Source organism: Ovis canadensis, chromosome 9 (assembly GCF_042477335.2).
Source record: "Ovis canadensis isolate MfBH-ARS-UI-01 breed Bighorn chromosome 9, ARS-UI_OviCan_v2, whole genome shotgun sequence".
Lineage (NCBI taxonomy): Eukaryota > Metazoa > Chordata > Mammalia > Artiodactyla > Bovidae > Ovis > Ovis canadensis.
Window position 1 is genome coordinate 77948187 of NC_091253.1, and position 23107 is coordinate 77971293.

The window sequence follows — 23107 nt, forward strand, 5'->3', positions numbered from 1 at the left end:
TGGAGTATTACTCAGCCGTTAAAAAGAATTCATTTGAATCAGTTCTGATGAGATGGATGAAACTGGAGCCAATTATACAGAGTGAAGTAAGCCAGAAAGAAAAACACCAATACAGTATACTAACACATATATATGGAATTTAGGAAGATGGCAATGACGACCCTGTATGCAAGACAGGAAAAAAGACACAGATGTGTATAACGGACTTTTGGACTCAGAGGGAGAGGGAGAGGGTGGGATGATTTGGGAGAATGGGAATTCTAACATGTAGACTATCATGTAAGAATTGAATCGCCAGTCCATGTCTGACGTAGGGTGCAGCATGCTTGGGGCTGGTGCATGGGGATGACCCAGAGAGATGTTGTGGGGAGGGAGGTGGGGGGGGGTCATGTTTGGGAACGCATGTAAGAATTAAAGATTTTAAAATTTAAAAAATAATAAAATAAAAAAATAAAATAAAATAAAATTCTAAATGAGAAAACTTGATGTCTAAAAGAAAATTTCAATAGCAAGCTTCTTGAAAGCAGAGAATACATCTTACCCATGACACTGTAAACTAACAAAGACTTTTTTTTAAAGGCCAACATTTAATAAGTTCTTGATTAAAGGAACTTTTAAGTTGCATTATATGAATGAACTTCTATAACCTTATGAGAAAGGTATCTGCATGTATAAGGAATCTGATATTTTAAGAAACTTATCCAAAGTTTCACCACTGAAAAGTAGAACAGAGAAGATGTGAACCCAGGTATCTAGGCCATGTTCTCAGCCATGAGACTATAGCTGCCTCTCCAGAATTTATTACATGGATCATAAGCATTCCAACAGCTTGAAGATGATCAGAAACAGCACAGCACGGTGACAAAGGATCAAGAAGCCACTCCATCTATTCTTAGCTTAGAAAAACAACTCACACCAAATAATTAAGTAAATATTATTTTATAATATTTTTTCCATCTGAATGGGCCAATTACTCCCTTAAGAAGAATTTTGTTGTGTTAATAATCAACTTAAGTTTCATGGAAACAAAAGAACGACTACTTATGAATTTTAACAGGTTTTTCCTATGCTGTATCAACACCAATGACACAAACTAATGACCAGTTTTATCGATAGATATTCATCTATTTCTTCCTCATTTCAAAATTAGTTCAAGTTCATGGGGATTTTGTTTTAAAATAGAAGTGGGAATTTCGGTGCAATTATGATCTCAAGAACGTACAAAAAATATCACAAAATAGACACTATGTGCTGTGCTTAGTTGCTCAGTTGTGTATGATTCTTTCTGACCCCATGGGCTCCTCTATCCATGGGGATTCTCCAGTCAAGAATACTGGAGTGGGTTGTCATGCCCTCCTCCAGGGAATCTTCCAGACCTGGGAATCAAACCCAGGTCTCCCACATTCCAGGCAGATTCTTTACCATCTGAACCATCAGGGAAGCCCAAGAATATACAAAAAATAATCACAAAACAGAGACTATACAGAACTCAAATCCCACAAATTGATTCAGCGGTATTGTCTAAAAACAATCTTAATAATCATTTGTAAACATTATTTCAATTCTATGCTAACAAATATTACTGATCATATTATATCAAGACACTCAAAAGGCAGGTCTTGGAGTACCTGTACTTGGGACAATTCCTTTGAGAAGCGGAGTATCTTCCAAGGCATACATAAATGACAGAGGTGGGTACGCGACTGCATTCACAGAGACCTTCACACTGACCCTTCCAGCTGTCCCTGCCGGGGTACGGCAGTGGATGTCACTGGAATTGACAGAAAGAATTTGACAAGGTTCATCCCCAACAGTGACTGTGGTGTTGCCCGGAGAGAAGCCATTTCCTGTGACCATCAGAGTAGTTCCACCCCCAATGCTTCCAGAAGTCGGGGTGACAGATGCTACTGCGGGGCTGCTGACTGTCAAGTTTCCCAGAGCCAAGCCCTTTGTTCCCACCACCACACTAAGAGAATGAAGTCCAGCCGGGAGGGGAGTCATGAGAACAGTGATGTTATTTTCATTAACATCGACTGCTCTGAACTGTTGGTTTCCAGTGAAAACAGAAATGTCCTCCAAGGCAGTGCCAAAACCTTCCCCTTCAATAAGAACTTTTTCAGATCCTTGGAGAGAGTTTGGGAAGATTCTTGTTACAAACACAGCAATGCTTTCTAAGTAGGAAAAGGTGCAGTTCCCCTGACACTGAGCAGGCACCCCGTGGATTAGGAGATTTACTTTCACAAGCTGTTGGGGTGCAGGAGATGTTTCACATTCAATGGCTGTATAATTCACTGACAGAACTTTACATGGAAAATGACCCATCAGAACTTGTGCACCAGCAGAAGAAACTGCAAATCCAGAGCCTTTTATGGTCACTTTGGTCATTCCTGTGGTTGACCCTGCATTTGGTGATATCACGTCGATGTTTGGCAGAAGTGCCAACCGCCTATCAAATTCACTGGACAGTGTGTTGATGGCAGTGCCCAGGTTGTAGACAGTTACTGTAACAGTTTCCCTGATGCCAACACCCATGGAGTTTTGAGGGTCAATACGACACACAAGGGAATTGTTACTACTTCCTTCTACAACACAGGGATAGCTACCAATTTTAACCTGAAAGTAAAATCAACAGATGAACAAGTCAATACATTACTCTAGCATGAACTTAAATTTTGTATTAGCAATGACTGAATTTGAAAAATGGATCATGTGAAAACTTTTTATTCATAAAATTAATTTGGGAGACTGATTAAGGTATATTTTGGATTGACCTTGAAACTAAACTATGAGGATTTCCCTGGTGGTCCAGGGGCTGGAACTCCGGGCTCCCAGTGCAGGGGGCCTGGGTTTGATCCCTGGTTGGGAAACTAGATCCCACATGCCACAGCTAAGACTCAGAGCAGCCAAATAAATAAATAAATATTTTTAAAAAACCGAAACTATGACCATACACAAATATTCATAGCTACATTATTGCTAATAGCCAAAAAGGTGAAAAGAACCCCAATAACCATGAACAAATGGGTGGATAAATAAACTGTATACCTTATGCAATGGAATATTATTCAGCTGAAAAAGAAATGAAGTACTGCTACATGGTACATCGTGGATGAACCTTGAAAACGCTATGCTTAGTGAATACAGCTAGTCACAAATGACCACATATTCTATGATTCTATTTATAAGAATATTCACAATAGGCAAATCCACAGAGACAGAAGGATTCATGGTTGTCTAGGGAGGCCTAGAGGTATGGAGGGGTTGTGGATAATATCTAATGGTCATGGGGTTCCTTTTTGGAGTAATGAAAATATTTTAAAATTGACCACAGTAATGGATACACAACTCTGTGAATATACTAAAAGCTTCTGAATTTTGCACATTAAATAAATGCATTGTATGGTATATGAATTATATTGCAATTGAACTGCTATAAATTAAACTACGAGGTTACGGATGAAACATCTTCCTTGTATGCATATACAGAAGTAAAAGAAGATCTTTATAGTCTTACCTTATTAGCACATGTGAGATTACTGAAGCCACGTCCAGTAATTGTTATCAATTCATTTAGTGTTCCGATGGATGGACTAATGTGGCTTATAGATGGGGAAAGACAACTTGAAAGCTCAAAGAGCAATCTCTCTGAATTTTCAGCCCTGGTACTGTTCAGGCCACACAGGGGTTCTCTTGCTTGGCAGCCTGCCACAGAGCTTCCCAAGTGCAAACTCACAGGTCTGCCTTTAAACAAAAGAACTGCTTGTAAGTCATGGATAAAATTTTAAAACAAGAACTGTTTTCAGGCTACATTACTCTATTTTGATGATGGTGGTTTATATTCTGGTAAATCCTTTTTATTTTTCAAAGAACAAGAGGAGCCCCAGGCACTGCAAAGTTAAAAGACCTGGACAAAGATGATATGGTTAAGAGTGAATATAAGATTAATTTTTCAATTTCTCTAAGGCCAGATCCTATGGGGAAAATAAAATAAAAACATTATCTCACATTTTAATATATTTTCAGATACTCAGAGAGTATCAGAACTTTTTCACATTACATCTCATTTGAGGCACATGAGGATTCTGCAGACTGGCAGGACAATATTAACATGATCCTCGTTTTATAGAATAAATGCTAGCCTCAGAGCAGTCCCGACCCATTCAAGGTCGTGTGGCTGGTAAGAGGCAGTCAGAGCCAGCCATCTGCCTCCTACTTCAGAAAGACTGCATACACCCCGGGTTTCCATCTCTAACTGAAGGGACAGGGTTTCCACCTTTAACCTTCTTACCCTGAGCATATGTGGCTTCAGTGCCCCCCACAAACAGGTGCAGGGGAATGCGACTGGTTTCAGCTGGTAAAACGTTAATGACTCCTTGGAGAAAAATGGAGTGAGCCTCATCAACATACCCGCTGCTGTAATAATGGATTCCAGGTGAAGTAAACTGGTAAGAAAATGAACCTGCCATAAAATGAGATTGTACATAATAAATGTAAGCAATTAATGCATCTTTGAAAATAAATTTGAAATGATCCTTCAAACTCACATACAGATGACAGGTTTTCAAGCATATGATATTTCAACAGAAGTAGTAAGGAAATGACTATCAAAAGACCATAAAATGGCTATAAAAGAGCTGTCCTGTATAATGAAATTCTATTCCATAAAGGCAAGAGCCAGCATTAGTTTTTCTAGAAAAAACATGTGATATCTGGCATAACTTACTGACTCCTACAGAAAAACTCAACAGGCAATGAAAAATAGTTCGTGAATAAGAAGTTCAAGCTACTACACACGAAGAACAAAATGGGCAGTCTAAAAGGCACGTTGTACTCTAAGTTGTCCTGGAAGACTGATTTTAAAGCTAATTTCAATCAATAGAAATTCATTACTTGCTACCAGATTGGCATCACTAAAACATATACTTCAGTCTTCTTTGTATTTTGTTTGTTTCAATATATTTTTCTGGTTGATTATTTTAGAATGAAAAGAGATATATCTGATATCAAAACTCAACTCTGATGTACAAAATACCTTGCAGGCATTCATTAAGAATATTTTATAAATTTGAAGTATTTGGTGATAACAATAAAATGTAAACTAAACCATATCCTGTATTTGTATGTATTATTTATGCAAAAGTATTTTAAATCTAAACAAATTAATTTTTATTATATTTGGGAAAAAGAAACATGATTAAAAATGCAGCAAAGTGGAAACATACCTGATGCAGATTTTTCTCTTCCGTTGGTAAATCCTTTTCCATCATAAATTACATTTCCAGGACTGGAGACAGAGAAAACGCTGTATCCTATTCCCCTGAGATATGGATGTGCTTGCCAAAGCCATGTCACTGTGTCTCCCACAGACACATTTAAGACTGATGGTGACCAGGCATAACCTAATCCATGTACTGGGAGAAATTAAGTCATATTTTTTTTAAAGAAAAAAGGAAAATTAGGAAAATTTCTTAATAACTATCTTTGAAAATATTGCCTTTTTATATAGCCACTAGTGAAAAAAATTTCAGTTAACATTATAAAATTTTTATGTGTCTAACTCAAACACATAATAAAAATAAACAGAAATAATGGAAAGTGAGATCATGTGAAGCTAAGGAAAAGATAAATCACACAACTTCAAAACTGACAACTAAGAGACAATTTGCAAAAAATCAGAGTCAATAAACAAAATTGTTCAGAAATATCACATAGGGTTATTTTTAAAAGCGATGATCAATTCTTTAAACTCAAAAATTTTCTCAGGCATTGAGGCATGCAAAATTCTACATAATTTCAATTTGGATATTTATTTAGAAAGCCACAGTGGGAAACAAACTATAGTAATTCAGAAGGTTCTGTATGGCAATAAAACCAAATGGCAATTCCTGAACTTGGAAATTTTAAACCTAGCCTTCTTAGACTCAAGTCTACCACTGATTCATACTATATGTGGCCCCCTATGTCAAATGGATAAATTCTACACAAACCATAAACAAATTATACAAAGAAATAACAATACTTATGCTCTGAATACTCTGAAGTATTGTAAGTAAAAATCTAATTCCAAGGTAACATGCCTCCATTATTTACAACATATAAAGGCCATCTTATACCTGAGTCTTCCCCATTGTTGGTAATTCTGAATACATTCCCTGTTGAATGTAGAACACATTTTATGACAGTTTCTGATGATGATGTCACATTGCAAGGGAAGGACCCTGGAAAGAATAAAGATGGGGGGAAAAAACATTTTCTCAAGTAGTTTTTGAGAAATACAGAGATGAAGCCTAAGTAGTAGACAGTCAAAGCCCTACAAAAGCTCCAATTACGCAGGTAGGGTCTTTGGTACTTTTTTCTGATAGTAATTATGTTTGAGTACTGATTAGTTTTAGAACAGAGACCTCTCATTTAAAGTGTTTGATACACATTAAATATTCAGACTATTTATTGAAGATGATGAAGGACAGTGAAGCCTGCAGTGCTGCAATCCATGGGGTTGCAAAGAGTTGGACACAACTGAGCGACTGAACAATAATAACAAACTATCGGAATAAAAAAGAGTTAGTTTCTTTTTTACCTGCTAACCAAATACACTTAACCTTTTATACATTAATAGAAAATACGAAGCTTCCATGACTGAGAGTATTTGCGTAATAATTCAGCACCCACAGCGCATCCTTTAAGATAAGAAATAGGATAACAGCCCTCCTGTGAGGATGAAATTATTACCTAAAAGCACAGTGTTCTCAGTTGGGATCGTGCTGAATCCCAAACCCATTATAGTGATTTCAGTTCCACCATATAAGGAGCCTTTCTGTGGAAACATGTTGGTCACTTCCAAAATATACTGTATAGAAGCACTTGACTTGTCTCTGCAAAAGAAAAATTAACAGCTATTTTGAGGAGCCTTCCATGGGGTCATGTTCCTTAACTCTACTTAGGACATGATTCATTTAAGAGAAAATAATTGAATATCTAATTACCATACCTTGTTGATGCAAAACCCCAGTTTCTGACTTCAACACAGATATCATGTTTTCCAGGAGACAACTTGGGCAAAAGGCATCTAATATCTGTGAAGTTCCAGTGCAGGACCTGGCAGGATTTACCTCCAACGTAGACCTCCATGTTTTGTGTCAGTTCATTTCCAAAGTTATAACCCTTAATCATTAAATTAACTTCTCCTATTATTTTAAAAGGAAAGAAAATTAAAAAAAAAAAAAGAGTCCATGTATTATCTAGTGCAAAATTTGAATGTTAAGTAAACCAACTCATCTCTTATCTTTCATTGGATTTAGGACATCCTAACACTTTGACTGCGTGGATCACAATAAACTGCAAAAAATTCTGAAAGAGATGGGAATACCAGACCACCTAACCTGCCTCTTGAGAAATCTATATGCAGGTCAGGAAGCAACAGTTAGAACTGGACATGGAACAACAGACTGGTTCCAAATAGGAAAAGGAGAACATCAAGGCTGTATATTGTCACCCTGCTTATTTAACTTCTATGCAGAGTATATCATGAGAAATGCTGGGCTGGAAGAAACACAAGCTGGAAACAAGATTGCCGGGAGAAATATCAATAACCTCAGATATGCATGTGACACCACCCTTATGGCAGAAAGTGAAGAGGAACTAAAAAGCCTCTTGGTGAAAGTGAAAGATGAGAGTGAAAAAGTTGGCTTAAAGCTCAACATTCAGAAAACTAAGATCATGGCATCCGGTCCCATCACTTCATGGAAGATAGATGAGGAAACAGTGGAAACAGTGTTAGACTATTTTTTTGGGCTCCAAAATCACTGCAGATGGTGACTGCAGCCATGAAATTAAAAGACGCTTACTCCTTGGAAGGAAAGTTATGACCAACCTAGATAGCATATTCAAAAGCAGAGACATTACTTTGCCAACAAAGGTCCGTCTAGTCAAGGCTATGGTTTTTCCAGTGGTCATGTATGGATGTGAGAGTTGGACTGTGAAGAAAGCTGAGCACCGAAGAATTGATGCTTTTGAACTGTGGTGTTGGAGAAGACTCTTGAGAGTCCCTTGGATTGCAAGGAGATCCAACCAGTCCATTCTGAAGAAGATCAGTCCTGGGTGTTCATTGGAAGGACTGATGCTAAAGCTGAAACTCCCAATACTTTAGCCACCTCATGTGAAGAGTTGATTCACTGGAAAAGACTCTGATGCTGGGAGGGATTGGGGGCAGGAGGAGAAGGGGATGACAGAGGATGAGATGGCTGTATGGCATCACTGACTCAATGAACATGAGTTTGAGTGAACTCCGGGAGCTGGTGATGAACAGGGAAGCCTGGCGTGCTGTGATTCATGGGGTTGCAGAGTCAGATATGACTGAGCGACTGAACTGAACTGATCTGTACACTTTCAGAGGTAAAAGAAAATCAATGAAAGAATTGATAGCTGCCAGAGGGAGATAAAATTCATGTTCAATTGTTTAACAGGGAAAAGAAGATGGCAAAGAATTTTTTTTAATTTAAATTTTTCTTACTGAATATGTTCGAAGTGATAAACAGACCAGTTCATGGTTAAAAAAGAAAACCTGTGACAGGTTTTGCTTCAAGAAACATAACTGCAGGAGAAACTGGTTCAAAAGCCTGTCTAGAAATGGCACATGTAAATATATTATTATATTTGTATTCTGTTCTGTTCTTTTCAGTCACCCAGTCATGTCCAACTCTTTTTGATTGCATAGACTGCAGCACGCCAGGCCTCTGTCACTCACCATCTCCCGAAGTTTGCCCAAGTACATATATTGTCCAATGCACTGGATATACATACATATATCAAATGACTAATTTTATTGAAGAATTCCTTACCCAGTATTGTCCGTACTTTTGGACTAAAATCGGTTATAACTGGAGTCTGTAAACAATTATAACTATAAGCATTTTTTGCTGTGGCTTGAACTCCACTGGTAATAACTGAAATATCAACTGTACCCTCAATGCTCTGAAACAAGAGGGAAAAATAAAACAATTAGAAAATACTAAATGTTAAGATACAGAAATTCAATGGCTAAAAGCAAAAAGAATCTCTCAAAATAAACCTTTAAAGATTTTTTTCCCCAAAGTCATTGAATCAGAGTAATTACCAGATACTTTGAAAGTTGTGATGTCAAAGGAGGAAAGTTATTGTATCAAATATAGGTTATATGTTTAAATTCTTGATAAAGGTATAAGATATAGTGGTTTTCTAATGCTGGGAGGGATTGGGAGCAGAAGGAGAAGGGGACGACAGAGGATGAGATGGCTCGATGGACGTGAGTCTGGGTGAACTCCGGGAGATGTGATGGACAGGGAGGCCTGGCATGCTGTGATTCTTGGGGTCGCAAAGAGTAGGACATGACTGAGCGACTGAACTGAACTGCACTGAACTGATGATCAATTCAAACACATCTACATTATACTGGATTCCCCAGAGTTCTTCAATGTTTGGACAAGTGATTCTCTAATTAATAAAGCATATGATACTAAAATTTTTGAGTCTTTTGCTCTTAAAATAGGCTTGAATGAAACATGTATTCCTTTTCATGGACAAAGGACATTATTGTATCTTTTGCTGACATGGTTCCAGAATCCAAGACTGAAACCTAAGAAAAATATGTAATGCTTTCACCAATACAGCATACAATTCCCAATTAGGAAAAACAGTTTTCCCAGCATCTAGTATTTACTTAGTGCCCACTCAGTATTTAACTGAATGACATAATTTAAATGAAGTTTTAATTTGCTATATCCCCCAAATTCTTATCTCCATCATTCAGTCCAATGCATGCTCAAATTCGGGGCTTCCCTAGTAGTTCAGCTGGTAAAGAATCCACCTGCAATGCAAGAGATCCCCGTTTGATTCTTAGGTCAGGAAGATCCCTTGGAGAAGGGATAGGCTATCCACCCCAGTATTCTTGGGCTTCCCTGGTGGCTCGGATGGTAAAGAATCTGCTTGCAATGTGGGAGACCTGGGTTCGATCCCTGGGTTTGGAAGATCCCCTGGAGAAGGGAATGGCTACCCACTCCAATATTCTGGCCTGGAGAATTCTATGGACAAAGGAGCTTGGCAGGCTACAGTCCATGGGGTCACAAAGAGTCGGACATGACTGAGCAACTTTCACTTCACATATCAACTACATAATAATATATACACTTAATTGCCTATAGCCTTAGATATTAGTGACTTAATTAATTCATCTTTCTGCACAGGACTTCCCTGTTGGCTCAGACGGTAAAGCGTCTGTCTACAATGTGGGAGACCTGGGTTCAATCCCTGGGTCGGGAAGTTCCCTGGAGAAGGAAATGGCAACCCACTCCAGTACTCTTGCCTAGAAAATCCCATGGACGAAAGAGCCTGGTGTCCATGGGGTCGCAAAGAGTCAGACACGACTGAGCAACTTCACTTTCTGCACACAGTAAGTGAAACAGTTTTGGTTTAAATTTAAACACTATTTTTAAAAATAGAGGAACAATGGGTGGTCCTAAAATGTAAAATTCTATGGGAAAACTCACATTTTGTGTGTTTTGTCAACAAACTGAAACTTTAACACATTTAATGTATTTATATATTCTTTTAAAAAACCCAAAATGTCTAGAGTTGCTTCCCTTAATTTTTTATACTATTTATTACTGGTATATTTTTTCATCCTTGGATTTTCCTGGTCAACTCCCATTCATCATCCTTCCACCTCTGACAAGACATGAACCTGCTCATGAAACTCTTTCTGACATCCTCTCCCCACTGTATTTTATCTTCACTTGTGTGTTTACTTCTATTATTTCAAATGAAACACACTATTTAACATTAGTTTATATGTCTCTCTTCCTCAATGATCTTAAGTATCTAGATTGTGGACATAATATTTTGTATTTGGATCTCGGCAGAAAAATGTTAAAGAGCATAATGAACCTCTGCACTCATTAGGTAGTAAATAAGGCATTTGTTTCACCCTCTACTGAGATGCTCCTTAATTCGCACAGTTTCAGAGTTAGAAAAGAATGACCAAAACTGGTTGCCTTACTTTTGGTGTTCTGCAGGTTATTTTATTCAAATCCCCTTCAATTACACTGCAGGTTTCATTTCCGACTAATACCTTCGAATATTCATGAAAGCCAAATCCAGATACAGTCAGAAGAGTACCACCTTCATTAGTAAAAACACGAAATCAAGTAACAACAAAAACACAATAGATTAACAATAACAAAAAGACACTTTGGCAGTTATCTAACTCATCATTCAAGAATTGTCTAATCATCCAAGAGGTGGGTTGGCAAGTAGATCAAGGACCACATAGCCTGAGCTACAGAGCCTGGAATTGTAAAGTGGCTGGGCTAGGTACTGAATGAAATAACACAGATTTGCAACTAACATTTGCTTCTGGACATTACTGGCAGCAACTGCTATTTTCCATAGTGTCTTCTTCATCCTAAACAGAAATGATGCTATTTGTATTTATTCAACTAGTGGGAAATGAGAATGAATTATTTTTAAGTAAATTAAAAACCTCAACAAAATCAAAATAACCTAAAATATAAACAGAGAACACACCCAAAAGATCAAGGCCAAAGCACAAAATCCAAAACTAAGCATGATCAAACAAACAAGCAAACAAAACACAAAAGAAATAAAGCAAGACTGGAAATATGCGTTATTTTCTTTCATCTTCTGCATCAGCCTCCCTTTCCCCGATTTATTCCTGGAACTTTTTCTGGGTCAAGTAGCTCCACTGAGACTGTGATTACAAATGGAGCAGTTGGTAAGCAGAATAATAACTAATAAATCTTATCTTGACATAATTAATGAGCTTATTATAGAAACATGTAATAATTGATGATATTAATTCAATAACCTAAGACGTAGTAGAAGCAGTCACCCTGACTTGTGCTTCATAAGAAACAAAAGAATTAGTCATCCAGGCAATCACTGTGCCTTCCGAATGAGGTGTTTCCTTTGTTCTGTACGAGGAAGGTTTGGAGTCCTCTCCCTTCACCCTGTTCTAGAAATAGTTCCATGAAATGAATGATGGAAATACGGGCAATTTTCCTTTGTTTGCAACAATGAACTGTTACCTGCGAGGCTTCCAGAAGCAGGCCAGATGTGTGAGATCTGACTCTGATAAGTGAAGTGGAATCCCTTCTCCTCTACATTCCGCGCTCGTCCAACATCAGCGATGGACACAGCAACTGGGAAACGCCCAGCACTTCCGTTCAGAATCTGGCATTTGATCTCATTTTCTTGTGATAAAAGAAGAAGAAAATGGTCAAGAAATGTTTTTGTTGTATAAAATTACTGACATTTTATGTTTGCAAATATAAAAGTGGCCTTCATTTTTATATTCCAAAGAAACATATCTGAAGAAAACTACTCATATATTAATGGGAGGAAAACCTTTACAATCTACCTAATGCTATGAATCAGACCCTCCCAGAAAAAGAGGAAGGTAAAATAAGAACGAGGGCAGAGTAAACAATTTGCTCCTGAGTACTACTGTGGCAAAAAAAGTTATAATAATAACAATTTTAAATCCTAATATATAAGGTAACTTACATCAATAATTTAAAGATTTTGGCCCAATAAATTGTTTATGTCACAAACTGAGTAAAATACTAGGTTTCAACAAGAAAAGCTATCAAAAACTAAGTGAAAAAACCTATTCTTCATTTAGAACAGTATATATGTATTTATAGTACAGTGCACGTCATCACATCATTGTTATATACAATATAATAATATTGGATATTAGGTCTCAAGAATCCGTAGAAGATGCATATTTAAAGCAATTTAAATGAGGAATTTCCCTGGGGGTCCAGTGGTTAAGACTCTGTGCTTCTAAGGTAGGAGGCACAGGTTTGATACCTGGTCAGGGAACTAAGATCCCCATGCCACATGGTGCAAAGGAAAAAGACTTAAATGATACAGAAGATGAATTTGCTTATATAATCTAAACTTACTAAAATTAAGGAAAATAACTAGGATCATGAAAGAGAATTTTTAGGTAAATAAATAGTTATGTTCCTCATTTCCATGAGTAGAAAGTATCAATGATATTTAAGTTCTATATTAATGCATAGAGGTTCTTCTGGACTATAAGTCCAGGAAGATGGCTATGGCCTCTTGCTATGACTAATGTGACATTTTCAAAGCATGAGCAGAGGGGATCATGGAATATCAGAGCAGCAATCTACATGTTTTTGTGTTCCAGAGACATAGCAAAGAAGGAAAGATTTCGTCTAATCTCTTTATGAGGGGAAAAAGAACAAAAATCATCTGTTACGGATAGAGGTACTACACAACAGTGCAAGAATGAGTCTGTTGTTATAACCAAAGATTAAAAAGATCAGGTATTTATCTAGAGGAGTTTCCCAATTTCATGACCACGAAGGAACTCTACTGGCAAATTATTATTGTAACACTGCTCTTTGATTCTATTTTCTCTTATAGAAAAACAATTAGACTCAAAAATAATCATTTTAAAAGAACCTACCACTCAGAGAAAGAAGAGAGCAACCTGCTGGCCCAACTGAGACTGAGACAGATGAACTAGGAGAAAATCCTGAACCCGAGATCGTTAGAATTGTGCTTTCTTCATAGGACCCTGAAAATGATAAATATAAATGACAATATTAAAATGACAAAACATAGACTCTGTTGCTTGAAATCAGATATTTCAGAGGAAAATGACCCTACCTTCTAAATTATATAAATAATAAGCCTTTAAGCAAGCAGAGAAAAACGACATTTATTTAGCAATGGTATATTTTTTCCCATTTTATTACTGCACATTGCTTCATGTTTGGAATTTGTGTGTTGATAGAGATTAGTGGAAAGAATGATCTGACTCAAAGTATGGAATGATATAAGCAAAGGAAAATTATTCTTATGACAAAGAAATTAAACAGAAATCTCCATATGGTAACTTAGACTATGACAGAACTGCCATCACAAACTCATGAAAAAAGAATAAACTGTACAACTAATGTAGTGGACACTTTCCATTTGAAATAAGATATGATTACTTAAGCTGGAATGACACCAATCCTAAAGTGCCTGGGCTATTCCAGGCTTATACTCTCTGGCCCAGGATCTTATACTGAATGTTCTCCATTGACTCTTAAGGTATCCAGATTTGATCGATTAATGAAATGGTCACCCTACTTATATAACATCACACACAACATAGATTTCACATGGATTTAAATAGCTAAGAATGAAGTCAAAACTTCAAAATTTTAGAAAAAAACATAGTCAAATATCTTAAGAATTTCATGTAGAGATGGATTTGGTAAGATACAAAAAGCCATGGTTAACCATAAAGGAAAACATACACAAATTAAACGTTTCCATGAACAAGATACGAAAACAAATCATAAGCGATACACTAGGAAAAGACATGTGCAAAGAATTGACAAACATAATATATAATACACAGTGCAAGTTGATAGAAAAAAGACAATCTGGTAAATGGATAAAAGATGTTAACAAGCAACTTGCAGAAGAAGAAATAATCTAAATGTCCAAGAAACATAGAAGATGTTCCTGTGCATTACTAACCAGGGAATAGACAACATAAAAACAATGATGAGATAACTTCTTCCACTCATCAGATTGACCAAAATTAGAAAACTCATATTATTAACTGTTGGCAAGGGTGTGGATAATATGATGCTCTCATACCCACTGGAGGTACAATCAGTTAGGGGAGCAATTTGGTCACCTAATGAAGTGAATACACATATACCTAGTAATCCACACGTAGGATGCAAATCCTAAAGAAGTTCTAGCATGTATGTTATAGCAGATTTGCTTACGAAAGTTCAATACAGTCATGGGCAAAAACGAAAAAACTTGTAAACAGTCTAAATGTCCATCAATAGAGGAACAAATAAATTGGTTTGTCTATGAAGTATTTTAAACTGATTAATTACATATGCATAAAACCATATATTTCTCAAAACAAATGCTGGATGACAAAAGTAAGGTGGAAGTGATATATACAATGAAATAGCTCATGGATAAACTTTAAAAAACTGGAAAAATTACCATGTCTGTGTTATACACAAAGGGTAATTAAAAAGGCATGGAAGAATACAGACAAAATTAATCGTTGTGCTTGCCTCTGGGGAAGGTGGTAGGGCACTTGCTCTGAGCACAGTGCTTAGAGACAGCTATAACTGTTCCTATAATATTTTCTTTCTGATGGTTAGAAGTAAATATGACAAGTGTTAACAGCTGTTAAATTTTCACTGGGGAGAAAATGGGTGTTTTTAATAGCATTATTTATACTTTTTAAATTACTTTTACATTTAAAATGTGGCAAAAGGTACTTCACATTAACTGAGTAAGAAATATTATCTTCAAGAATTAAAAGTGGAAATCCATTACAAAATACAGAGATGTATTCAAAACTAAGAATACCAAAGTGGAATTTAAAAGTGGAAATCCATTCAAAATAAAGGATGGATTCAAAAATAAGAGTATCAAAGGACTAAAACCAGATTAAAGTTCATGAAATCTTTATTCTTGAGAGTTCTGAAGGTTTTACAGTAGTGATACTAACTTTGGGATAACATGAATTTATATACTATAAAAAGGTATTAGTATAATAATTACATTAAAAAGTATCATGTAAGAATCTAATCGCCAGTCTATCTCCGATGCAGGATACAGCATGCTTGGGGCTGGTGCACGGGGATGACCCAGAGGGATGTTATGGGGAGGGAGGTGGGAGGGGGGTTCATGTTTGGGAACGCATGTACACCCGTGGTGGATTCATGTCAATGTATGGCAAAACCAATACAGTGTTGTAAAGTAAAATAAAGTAAAAATAAAAATTAAAAAAAAACTACAAAAAAAGTATTATGAACAGTATTATAACAATTATAATACTATGATAAATGTCTGAAGAATATATTCTTTCAACATAATAATGTGATATTTTAAAGATTTCAATGGGTGTTTTTTTGCTTGCTGACATAATTAGCAGGTGAGTTTTCCTACTGGCCATCAATACTAAATAAGTGATTACAGTATCTGAGCTTATCTTTCTGTCTGAAAAAAAGCCATCCCTTACAATCTTTAGTCATTCTGTTTACTTCAATCCTTGGGAGTTCAGACATAAAGTGTAATCATATTTTTAAAAAGCAATCACATACCATGAAAGTGTTTCATGATGCATCCCTCTAGACTGAGTTCTTGGCAATAATTTTTCTTTCCCTTATTCTCAAATCTAGGGCCTAATTGTTTTCTTTTACTAAACAGCAGTTGTCCTGTTACTGATCTTTTAGTATTATATCTCCTATGATGAAAGATTCCAGTTAAAACACTAGCTAGTAGAGTTTAACAAAACTGCCTCAATATCAGAAATCTTAGATACTGATTTTAACTTGGTGAAATGGGAAAAGTAGAATACTAGTGAGTCCAATGTCAACACTGATATTTTTCCCCCCACAAAATTAATGATCTTTCCATAGCTTTCTGATTTGATACATTTTTTTCACTATGTAGAACTGTCTGCTTGCCTTCGTTAGAAATTAAAAACCACTATCAGGGTTTACATTTTTGCTGTCTTCCACCCTACACTCCAAATTCGAAAGCAAGAGATTACCTTGGGAAGGGTTTATGGCCCGGATTTGAGGAGTAGTTGTGGGCTCCCATGTAAACCCACAGTTGCCTGAACATTTAGCTGGAATTTCATTGACATAGACTTCAACCTACAAATAAACAAACACAGAGATAACAGAGGTAGCATGGTTAAACAGAATATATGTAGGATTTAGAAAAGTAATAGAATTTTGCTAGTTTGCTGGTTTCCAAAAATTAGTCTATTCTACTCATACTTTTTCTACTTTGACACTTCATTGACTCATTCTACAAATGTGTCCATTATATCAGGCACAGCTGTAAATGGACAGTACATTTAACAAAACAGATGATATTCCTGTTGTCACTCAACTTACATTCTAGCAGAGGTAGGGCAGAGAGTTGCATAAGGCTATAAATTTACCAAAAAAAGTAAATGAACATTATGCCCTGGGGGTGATTAGTGCTATGGATAAAAACAAAGGTTGCTCTTGAGAAAGTCATCTAAACTACTTACTCTCTAACTCCCTCTCAGTAAGTGAACACAACAGAGACTAAATGAAAGGATATATTTTCGATACCAACAGCAGAGCTTAAAATCCATTTTTATCATGAAGAAGATATTAATAATTTTCCCAAAAGTCATGAAATAATATTATTGAATTGATCCTCTGTTAACAAATAGTCACATGAAAATAAAGACGTCATCTCTTCAATTTTACTGGGTCTTAAATTTATTACAAAATAGTTATATGTTTAAAATCATGAAGAAACTTTTAAAAATACCTGTGGCTGTTTGCTGGGTGTACGAAGTAGGTCTCCTGGTACGTGCTGTCTGAATAAGCCACCTTCCTTTATCTTTGTAACCGTCATGTTAGCATTTTCTCCAAAAATGTTGGAATCGTTGATCTATTTTTAGATAAGACTATTTTACTAGAAATGTTATGATAAATATGACCACACAAGTTTTTCTTTTTAAATTTAAGCATGGTTAAAAGTGAAATGCCAGAAGATTAAAAAATTTCAAAACCATTTGGTCACATTTTTGAAAAAGAAGCCTCTTCAAAAATGATAATAAATCTACCAAAGAAAAAACTGGTAACATCATAGCTTTACCATATATTGCAGCAGTCACAACTTGAATTAAATGACTAAAATTAACTTGAATATTTAGAATAAAATATGTCTGAGAAACATGAATTTATTAATTTGATTTTGTCAAAATATTCTATGCTTTTTCTGAAAATGACCATTTTGATAAAAGATTCTTAAATAATTGAAAAAATGTGGTCTTCTTTCCACCCAAAAGTCAATGTTTCCCCTTTAGCAGTTTTGGCCTCTGACTACCCCTGGTTTTCCATCTACTGATGAAGTTATATTTTCTGCCAATGGTAAAAATGAAACCAAATCGGATCAATAGGCATACTTTGGTCATTCCAAAGTTGCACTGTTAACACAGCGGCCTTCTAATGCGTACAGAGGCCAGAAAAGAGACGGGAGTCTTCATGGTGGGTCCGTGGAAGCCAAAGGGACCAGGAGAAGAAGCGATGAACAAGCAGAGGAGACTGGTCAGAGAAGAACGAAGGGAGAGAGCGCAGACGCCCGCAGAGGTACCCAGGGGACATCAGTCATTAGAGATGTCTCAGCTACAGGATTTTCTAATTTCAGGAACATGTCTAATTCCAGGAAACATGTCTAGTTTCAGGACATGTGCTTTCTTAAAATAAGGCCCACACCTGTATGACATCCATCTATGGCATATTATATTCTATGTTTATGTACTTCTTTGGAGTCTCCTCTGTTATTTTCCCAAAGCAGTTTTGCATTTTTTTCCACCTTTTGTCAAGGACATCTTTCCAGGTGAATATATGTGGGTCTATACATGGCTGCTGGAGAAGGCAATGGCACACCACTCCAGTACTCTTGCCTGGAAAATCCCATGGATGGAGGAGCCTGGTAGGCTGCAGTCCATGGGGTCGCAAAGAGTTGGACACGACAGCGACTTCACTTTCACTTTTCACTTTCGTGCACTGGAGAAGGAAATGGCAACCCACTCCAGTGTTCTTGCCTGGAGAATCCTAGGGACGTTAGAGCCTGCGTCTATGGGGTCGCACAGAGTCGGACACGACTGAAGTGACTTAGTAGCAGCAGCAGCAGCATACCTGGCTGCACAGTATTCATGCTAAGTTTGTGTCATTTTAACAACTATTTTTCTCTTGATGGGGATTTGGTTTCATTTTTACCATTGGCAGAAAATATAACTTCATCAGTTTCTAGGGTTTTTTTTTCTTTTTTTATTATTACAAATAATGCTGCATTGACTAACTCTGTGCCTATCTCATTTTCTATTTGTATTATTATTTCAGTAGAATGGAGTTATAGATCTGAAATGGCTGAATCATAAGGTTTATGTATTCAGATGCAACTAAATTATCCTCCAAATGGCCTTACCGATTTTACTGTCTCACCAATAGTACATCAGGATAAGAGCGCCTCTCACACTCTCATCATCACTAGAAAGCACACTTCTGATGTTTACCATCTGAGCCCAAAGTCTCTTCCAGACCCTTCACCTTCACATATTCTAAATGTGACTTGCCTCCCGTACTCCCCACCACACTCTAAGTGAAAGTCATTAGATGAACACTTAAAAGTGTGGCTCTGTTATGAACTTGAAAAGGTCATCTTTGGAACCAGAAAACTATCCAAGCACCCAGAATACAGCTCTAGTGAATAGACAGAATTATAGACAGCAAGGCAGATTATGCTTGGCCCCCCGTACAGTATATCCTCAGTACACCCTCCCCCTTACACAATGCCTTTCCTCACAGTTTACGGAGATTTAGTTCTGAGACTGGCCCTGCGTGTGCTCTTCCTGCCCCTGTCAAGGATCTTCTATTCCATAAATTCCTGAACTTCCTCTATAGGATGTCAGGCATAAAGCACCAACAGCTGTTCTCCACAAAAGAGAATACCTGGTCAACTTAATTTTGAATAATCTTCTTTCCCTCAATTTCCTTTTATGGAAAGGAATGGAAAGGAATTCCTTGAATGTTTAGTCTATCATTTGCACTTTTAAAATACACAGAGTCTCCAGGTCTCTTTGGCATGAGGCAGGGTGCAAATAAGCAAAGAACACACAGAAGAAAACAAAACCCAGGTGATGCGAGGGAACCTGCAGGAGAGGCTGCTTTCCACATGTACTTCTCCACTTGACACGCCATGAGTATCCAGCACAGCCTCCCTCTCGGGTCACTGAAACTTGTCCCACTTCTTCTAGACTCTGGAGAGCAAACTGCAAATCTGCGGCCGACACAGCAGCAGGGATACCTGCATTCACAGAAGGACGGCAAACAGTGGGAATCAAAAATTCACAAAACCGTGATCACTCTTGTACATGCTAAGCTGCTTCAGTAGTGCCTGACTCCCTGCAACCCTATGGACTGTAGCCCACCAGGCCCCTCTGTCCATGGGATTCTCTAGGCAAGAATACTGCAGTGGGTTGCCATGCCCTCCTCCAGGGGATCTTCCCCACCCAGGGATCAAACCCACATCTCATACAACCCCTGCATTACAGGCAGATTCTTTACCGTTGAGCTGTTGGGGAAGACCCATGGTCACCTTTAACATACATTAGATGTAGTTTATCACTTGTAAACCAACTGTTCTCCTCCAATATGGAAAAAAAATGAAATTTTCACATTCCTTATGCAAAAAATTTACATATTTCTTAGAAACAAAAATTACATGAGTTATGTACCTCAGACATTGATCCTTGGCTCAAATACTTAAAAGAAAAACAATTTCACAGGTAACAAAAAGCTATGGCCATAAAAGAGAAACAAATGTTTGGGAATTTAACCTAGGGTATCTGGTGAGGTGATGAAGAAAACATGAAAATGTCATTTGTTCTCAATAATTTAGTCTTACATTAATGAAGATTTCAACTCTATAAATTACATAAAGAAATAATATTAAAAAGAAATACACTGAAATGTTTATGATGGTTATCTAGATCAGTATAGTTCAACTGATAGACCAAAGTTACGGACTTTTTCATGTACCTGTGAGAACATGTCCATACGCGTGAATGTCAAAGCTGCCCCTGAGAGGCGGAGATGCTGCTTGAATTCTTTGAATACGAATCTTTGACTCCCCGGGCCAGTTATTTCCTCTATAAACAGACTCATTCTCTGTCTCATTTGTGATTCTCTAATTTCCAAAATAAATATTGATAAAATGGTTAAATATAACAATGGTGAACACGATTTCTATTTCACCAGGGTACAATCCTATGACATGACATAAAGGAGCCTCAGGTATTCAGGACTCCTCAGAACATTAAGGAGAGTCACATAAATCAACACAGGCCATACCGACGTGGCTGTGCTAATGAGGCTCAAGTCAACACAGTCACCTGCACAGCAATCAGCTGGAACCACAGTAATACCTCATTAATTCAGAGAGTGCCCACCATCACTCAAGGAACAAATATTTATTGAGCAGGCATTCTGTTCAAGGTACAATGCTAATCACATTGGGTAGTGAAGCAAAGAAATATGAAACATGGTCTTGGCGATCAAAAAATTAAAAACCTTTTTAAAGAAATAGCATACAGAAACTTGAAAACTTAACTAATGATATAAAGAAATATATGATCAATACAGTGCTTAATCCAGACTCAGGAAATACCTGTCTAATGTTAAGTGCCAATGTTGAGTGCCAAGTGACAGACGCAATGTGTGTGATAAACATTCATAGATTGTAACTCTAATAGTGAAGATGATATTCTCTGGCTGCTGATCCCTGTTAATCTTGTGGAATTTAAAGTTATAAGTCCTATCACCCACACAAACGAGCAAATATAAGTCCCAAAAGGCATGTGCAAGAATGATCAGAGCAGCTTTATTTATAATAATCCCAAACTGGAAATAGTGCAAAAGCCCATCAACAGAATAGATAAATTGTTGTATGTTAACACCATGGAATACTGTACAGGAAAAAGAACAAACTTCAGGTAGCTGTATGCAACAACATGAATCTCATAATATCAAACAAAAGAGTACATCAGTTCAGTCGCTCAGTCGTGTCTGACTCTTTGTGACCCCAAGAATCGCAGCACGCCAGGCCTCCCTGTCCATCACCATCTCCCGGAGTTCACTCAGACTCACGTCCATCGAGTCCGTCATGCCATCCAGCCATCTCATCCTCTGTCGTCCCCTTCTCCTCCAGCCCCCAATCCCTCTCAGCATCAAAGTCTTTTCCAATGAGTCAACTCTTCACATCAGGTGGCCAAAGTACTGGAATTTCAGCTTTAGCATCATTCCTTCCAAAGAAATCCCAGGGTTGATCTCGTTCAGAATGGACTGGTTGGATCTCCTTGCAGTCCAAGGGACTCTCAAGAGTCTTCTCCAACACCACAATTCAAAAGCATCAATTCTTCAGCGCTCAGCCTTCTTCACAGTCCAACTCTCACATCCATACATGACCACAGGAAAAACCATAGCCTTGACTAGATGGACCTTAGTCGGCAAAGTAATGTCTCTGCTTTTCAATATACTATCTAGGTTGGTCATAACTTTCCTTCCAAGGAGTAAGCGTCTTTTAATTTCATGGCTGCAGTCACCATCTGCAGTGATTTTGGAGCCCAAAAAAATAAAGTCTGACACTGTTTCCACTGTTTCCCCATCTATTTCCCATGAAGTGATGGGACCGGATGCTATGATCTTCGTTTTCTGAATGTTGAGCTTTAAGCCAACTTTTTCACTCTCCTCTTTCACTTTCATCAAGAGGCTTTTAGTTCCTCTTCACTTTCTGCCACAAGGGTGGTGTCATCTGCATATCTGAGGTTATTGATATTTCTCCCGGAAATCTTGATTCCAGCTTGTGTTTCTTCCAGTCCAGCGTTTCTCATGATGTACTCTGCATAGAAGTTAAATAAGCAGGGTGACAATATATAGCCTTGACGTACTCCTTTTCCTATTTGGAACCAGTCTGTTGTTTCATGTCCAGTTCTAACTGTTGCTTCCTGATCTGCATACAGATTTCTCAAGAGGCAGGTTAGGTGGTCTGATATTCCCATCTCTTTCAGAATTTTCCACAGTTTCTTGTGATCCACACAGTCAAAGGCTTTGGCCTAGTCAATAAAGCAGAAGTAGATGTTTTTCTGGAACTCTTTTGCTTTTTCCATGATCCAGCAGATGTTGGCAATTTGATCTCTGGTTCCTCTGCCTTTTCTAAAACCAGCTTGAACATCAGGGAGTTCACAGTTCACGTATTGCTGAAGCCTGGCTTGGAGAATTTTGAGCATTACTTTACTAGCATGTGAGATGAGTGCAATTGTGCGGTAGTTTGAGCATTCTTTGGCATTGCCTTTCTTTGGAATTGGAATGAAAACTGACCTTTTCCAGTCCTGTGGCCACTGCTGAGTTTTCCAAATTTGCTGGCATATTGAGTGCAGCACTTTCACAGCATTATCTTTCAGGATTTGAAACAGCTCAACTGGAATTCCATCACCTCC

At 37.4% G+C, this 23107-nt stretch overlaps 1 protein-coding gene across 1 annotated transcript in view; it reads right to left on the bottom strand.

The window, feature by feature from the left end:
- PKHD1L1 (PKHD1 like 1) overlaps window positions 1-23107 on the bottom strand; it is a 179329-nt gene that overhangs the window by 91833 nt on the left and 64389 nt on the right. Inside the window, exons 24-38 of the mRNA XM_069601129.1 lie at window positions 20652-20799; window positions 19763-19917; window positions 17374-17496; window positions 16613-16718; window positions 13493-13603; window positions 12078-12242; window positions 11030-11151; window positions 8838-8970; window positions 6989-7184; window positions 6730-6872; window positions 6114-6218; window positions 5223-5411; window positions 4289-4459; window positions 3515-3741; window positions 1629-2613 (exon numbers count right to left, since the gene is read on the bottom strand). Coding sequence (XP_069457230.1) covers window positions 1629-2613; window positions 3515-3741; window positions 4289-4459; window positions 5223-5411; window positions 6114-6218; window positions 6730-6872; window positions 6989-7184; window positions 8838-8970; window positions 11030-11151; window positions 12078-12242; window positions 13493-13603; window positions 16613-16718; window positions 17374-17496; window positions 19763-19917; window positions 20652-20799 — 3079 coding nt within the window. The remainder of the gene's footprint in view (window positions 1-1628; window positions 2614-3514; window positions 3742-4288; window positions 4460-5222; window positions 5412-6113; window positions 6219-6729; window positions 6873-6988; window positions 7185-8837; window positions 8971-11029; window positions 11152-12077; window positions 12243-13492; window positions 13604-16612; window positions 16719-17373; window positions 17497-19762; window positions 19918-20651; window positions 20800-23107) is intronic.